The sequence below is a fragment of the Alosa alosa genome, chromosome 11 (assembly GCF_017589495.1).
Source record: "Alosa alosa isolate M-15738 ecotype Scorff River chromosome 11, AALO_Geno_1.1, whole genome shotgun sequence".
NCBI classification, from domain to species: domain Eukaryota; kingdom Metazoa; phylum Chordata; class Actinopteri; order Clupeiformes; family Clupeidae; genus Alosa; species Alosa alosa.
This window is the reverse complement of record NC_063199.1, coordinates 8,789,974-8,794,973: the sequence shown is the minus strand read 5'-3', so window position 1 is coordinate 8,794,973 and position 5,000 is coordinate 8,789,974. Positions and strand designations below refer to the sequence as shown.

At 46.0% G+C, this 5,000-nt stretch overlaps 1 protein-coding gene across 1 annotated transcript in view; it reads left to right on the top strand.

Moving 5' to 3' along the window:
- Nucleotides 1-5,000, top strand: part of sema3d (sema domain, immunoglobulin domain (Ig), short basic domain, secreted, (semaphorin) 3D) — a 25,031-nt gene that overhangs the window by 990 nt on the left and 19,041 nt on the right. The window contains 2 exon segments of the mRNA XM_048257448.1: nt 1,312-1,440; nt 4,856-4,998. Of these exon segments, the coding sequence (XP_048113405.1) occupies nt 1,312-1,440; nt 4,856-4,998 (272 nt within the window).

Here is a 5,000-nt window from a genome sequence, read left to right as displayed (position 1 = left end):
TACACTGTTTGATTTGTGTGTCTTGCACCTGTACTGGACACACATTTTGGATGCTCACACACTCACACGTGGAAACACACATGTGATGCATATGGCAGACGTCCGGCTCCACACACGGTGTCCTTCTGAGAGCTGCTGTAATTTCCATTGAACACTATGATCACATACGTTAGAGATAAAGCAATGAAGGAAGAGGTGCCAGAGAGATGAGCACTGTTATTTGCCCGGCATTCCACGTTATTCCACAGTTGTTTAAAGACTTAAGTAAACAAGTCCAAAATAGTGATTTCTGTTTATAGTCAGACTTGAGATTCACATGGATACTTCTCTGACACAGACACGTACATACACACACAATCCCTCACACACACATAGAGAAAATATATTGTGACCTACACTTGTGTATGAAATTCTTTAAAACCACTAAACTGTCAAGTGTTTTAAAAAGTAACCCATTAACCTAAATGTGGCTATATGGATGAATAGGCATCTGAGCAACCATGCACTTGTGTGTGTATGTGTGTGTTTGTGTCTGTCAAATGGGCGTGTTTGGGTGTGAGAGAGTGCGTGTCTATGTGCATATGTGTATAAGAGAGAGCAACACCCTTTCTGAGTAAAGCTGAGAGAAGAGTTAGGTTAGACATTTAAAGGCTCTGTGTTAAACATTAAAGAGTGCCTGTGTGAGTAATACTACAGTAAAGCTAAACTACATTTGGCAGCTCTGTAAACATGCCAGCCGCTCACATCAGAGAGCCAAGTACCCTGGGATTCTGATTCACTGGCACACCAGTGTGTGTGTGTGTGTGCGTGCGTGTGGTTTTATGAGGACCATTCGGGTGAACTTGGATTGATGCCCCCCATATCCATGACATCTCCCTGACGCCAGTGCAAGTATTTAAATGTGCTTGCCAGGTGGTTGTCATGGATATCTACAAGCCAAGAATACATGCTGTTTATTCTGTCATGAATCGATTATAAAACTTAAACCTGGTATAGATAACCTTGTTTATCTGCTGATACCATCAAGCCAGAGATGAGTGTGTGTGTGTGTGTGTGTGTCTCTTTCTCTCTTTCGTTGTGTAGTTAGCCCAGCAGGGTACATTTAGAAATACATATAGCATCTGTAAGGTTTTCCAATCATTCCATTCTAATAATAAGTCTGGATCAGTCTGTCATGATGTAAGTGCACCAACAGTGAAGGACATGTTGGCAGCATTTCCCTGTGTGCATTGCCAGTTGGCTTTGGTAGTGTATGAGTTCTGAATCTATCTGTGCATGCAATTACATCAACATATACCTGCCTGTTCCCAGATCAGTACCTGTATGCTGGGACAGCCTCTGACTTCTTGGGGAAAGACTCCACGTTCACACGCTCGCTGGGGCCACCTCCTGACCAGCACTTCATCCGCACCGACATCTCCGAGGATTACTGGATCAACGGTGAGTGGACACTCGGACAGCAGCAGCAGCAGGGGCATCTGCTGGACTCCCTCTGAGATTGATGCCCAATACTTTAGAAGCTCATTATGAATTAATCCAGAGAATAGAGAGAAAGAGTTATATTTAGAGAGGAACATACACATTTAGAAGGACATTTTCTGCCAAAATAAAATTTTCATTGTCATTGTACATTTTCCAGACTTTTAGGTTTTATTGGTTTCTAAAAAACCTCCAACATCTAACTTCAAGTGCATAAAACTCTCTAATATGGCACGATTGCGCAATCCTTTTATTATTTTAACAGTTTCAGTTTTATATGCCTTTTGTATTACAGCTCTTAAATGTCGAAGATGTGATCAGCCCCTTGTTAGTTCTACCTGAAAGGGAACAGAGCTACTCTTATGTGTTATGTGGAATTATAATGAACCATTTAGGTATGCTTCTGTTAATAACATCAAGAAATATAATTCTGAAAGTGATAATGGTTAGCACTTGCATTGTAACACACAACATGCACTTGCTTCTTTGTGGTCCCATTTTCCTTTGCTTGCGAGTAAAATCTTCCGAAGCGCCTCTTGTTGACCAGTTGAGACCTCCCGTGGGCCAACGCCCAGCCGTCTCCTGCTGAATCACGCCGAGAGGGCCCGTAAAAGCCCTTTTATGACTAGCACGCTTGCTGCAGGGCAGATTTGCAGTGGAGGAGCACCGGGGTGTGTTCCCTGGCCAAGTCTACAGATGAGCGCTGCTGTTGGGTTTGGAACGCTCGGAAAGAATGAGAGAGAGAGAAGCATCCAGCTGAACTCCAGCTTGATACTGGCTGATCAAAGGACCGGTGGTGCTGCTGGTGGTGTAATTCTCCACCTTTAGGTTAATTTGCCGGCTACGACTGTGATGCTCTTGCCAGTGGTGGTAAAAAGGTAATTAAGGCTACAATGGATGTGCTCCTGAAACCAAACTCCTCTCTAATCTTGCCCTTGGGCCCTACCATCTGGGGGAAGCCAACATTCTTCCCACATGGAAACCCAGTTCTATCTTGCCCCATCTGTCCTGGAACGATATGACGGAGCGGCTTCCCTGATAACTTTTTTTCTGGCCCCCAGAACTTTCCCAGCGCGGGCGTGTGTGTGTAAATATGCTCGTGTCCTTTTAAAACAGCCGACTGCAGTGTAAACAGTCACCGCTAGCTCACTCCACAATAGCTGTGTGTTTCTTGGGTCGGCTGATTCATTGTAGACACCCAATCCGACCCCTTGGGTCGCGGCAGAATTTATTAACAAATGAATAAATCAGCGGAGCGCCCCGGAGGGCCTTGTGAAGGATTACAGTGTAATCTGATGAAAGAGTCAGGGCTTGACCCCTCAGGGACTTCCTCTGACCGACTCCCCCAGTAAGAAGGGGCTCTCGCGGCCCGGCACGACCACCTCCCCCGTCCGTCCCCTCCTCCCCTCCCTGGCCTCAGGGCCTTGGCTGTGGCGCTCAGACTGGAAACGCCGGACTCACCTCCATCTGAAAGCCCTCATTTGTTTATGTCGGATGTCTCTGCATGTGGCGTCATGCCCGGGGTGTTTTTTTCCCCTTCAGGTGTTGCTCGTCACTGTGATTGTCCAAGTTTTTTTTTTTTTTTTGGGGAAACTTTCCTGTATGGTTGTGGTCACACAGTATTACTTTGTGTACAGTGGAGAGGGCAGAAGGGGCTAGTAGGTTAGCTACTTCCTGCCTGCAGAAAAAGACTAATGACATTCCAAAAAATAGTCTCTCACACATTCACATACAAACACACTCACATACACATACACACAGGAACTCTCTTTCACACACACTCACACACAAACACACACACACACACACACACACACACACACACACACACACACACACACACACACACTGACAAACAGAAAAGTATTCACTCATATTGACACATTTATGGTGTGGCCATGGTTGCTTGCCCATGTAAAAAATTACCCATGCAGGCAATTACCCCAAAATACAGTAGAGCACATATTCAAAGACAACTCACTGCTGTTTAAAATAATATTTTCACCCTAATAACAAGTGACTTATTTAATGACCCTCCAACTGTATTTGCATCAAGATAATTTAATAGATTCACTGGACCCTTTCATCCCTGAATTAATGGTGCACAAGCATGCAGTAAGCACTCTAGAAGTCTGACAGGTCACAGATCTCATTTTTAAAAACCAGACCTGAGCCGTCCTGCTCTGTTTGCTTTGGACAGCGCAGGCGGAGGAGAGAGGCTGCTGGTTTCGTCCAGCTGACGGGAGGACTGCGTTGCATCAGTGTTGGTCACTCCGCCCTAGTTGATGACACATGCTTTCCACTTTATTTTATTTTATTATTTTTTTACTTTAGTGGAATTATTATTGGGACGTTTTGGCACAGAAGCGCTGGTGTGGCCGAGCTATCCTCGTCCCTCTGACCCAACTGTTGATGTCTCTCAAGCGCTGCACTCTTCCCCCCCTGTCCTCTGGTCTTTTTTCCCATCTCGTCTCTTGTTATCCCACAGTGGCATCCTGTCCTCTCCTGTCACAACATGTGCTCTTCACCCGTCTCATGTCATCCCCTGTTCCACTGTGCCCTCTCTCACTCTTCTTTCAATCACTTTTTTTTATTTTCTTCTATCCCTCTCCTCTTCCCCCCCTTCTGCTCTGCCATAAAGCACCTCTGTCAGAGTGAAGGGCTCCCTTGGGTTGGATTTGGCTTCCAGAGGCTGATGTCATGTTATTGATATTAGACCAAACTGGTTTTTATTTCTGCTGCTCTCATTCCCTCATCTGATGCCACGCTGTCATTTATTCCACACACAGAGGCAGACTACAGTGGTCTCTTTGAAACGGACAGGCCTCATGAACAAGAGACACACATGCAGGCACATATGCACACACACACACACACACACACACACACACACACACACACACACACACACACACACAAAGGCACACACACAGTAAAAATGTGGTGACCCACAAGCACAGACCACACATGACAAAACATATGGACGGTACGGTCATATGAATAAAGGGCACCAAAACCTGGGAATATATTTACATGTATATATACATTGTATATGTTACTGGACTATGTGCTCCTAAAGACAGACGGAGAGACGAACTACACACACACACGGGGACACACACACCTGGACACACACACACACACCTGCCTTGCGCACACACGCACACACACACACACCCACACACACACACACACACCTCCTGCGGAGCCATAAAGCACCGCACCGGTTTTCGGCCGCCTCCTCCCACTGTAGATCTGCCAATGTCTGTGTGGGGAGGTCGGTTCTCTAAATGTGTTCTGAAAAAAAAAACCCTTTGTCATCCCCAGCAGCAAGCACTAACCCTTTCTGAATCTCCCCTCTCTCCCTTCTCAACAGAGGGCAAGTTTATAGCAGCTCTTTCCATATCGGACACGTTCAACCCCGACGATGACAAGATTTACTTCTTCTTCCGCGAGGCCAGTCGTGACGGAAGCGTGTCGGAAAAGCGTGTCCTGTCCCGGGTGGCTCGTGTCTGCAAGGT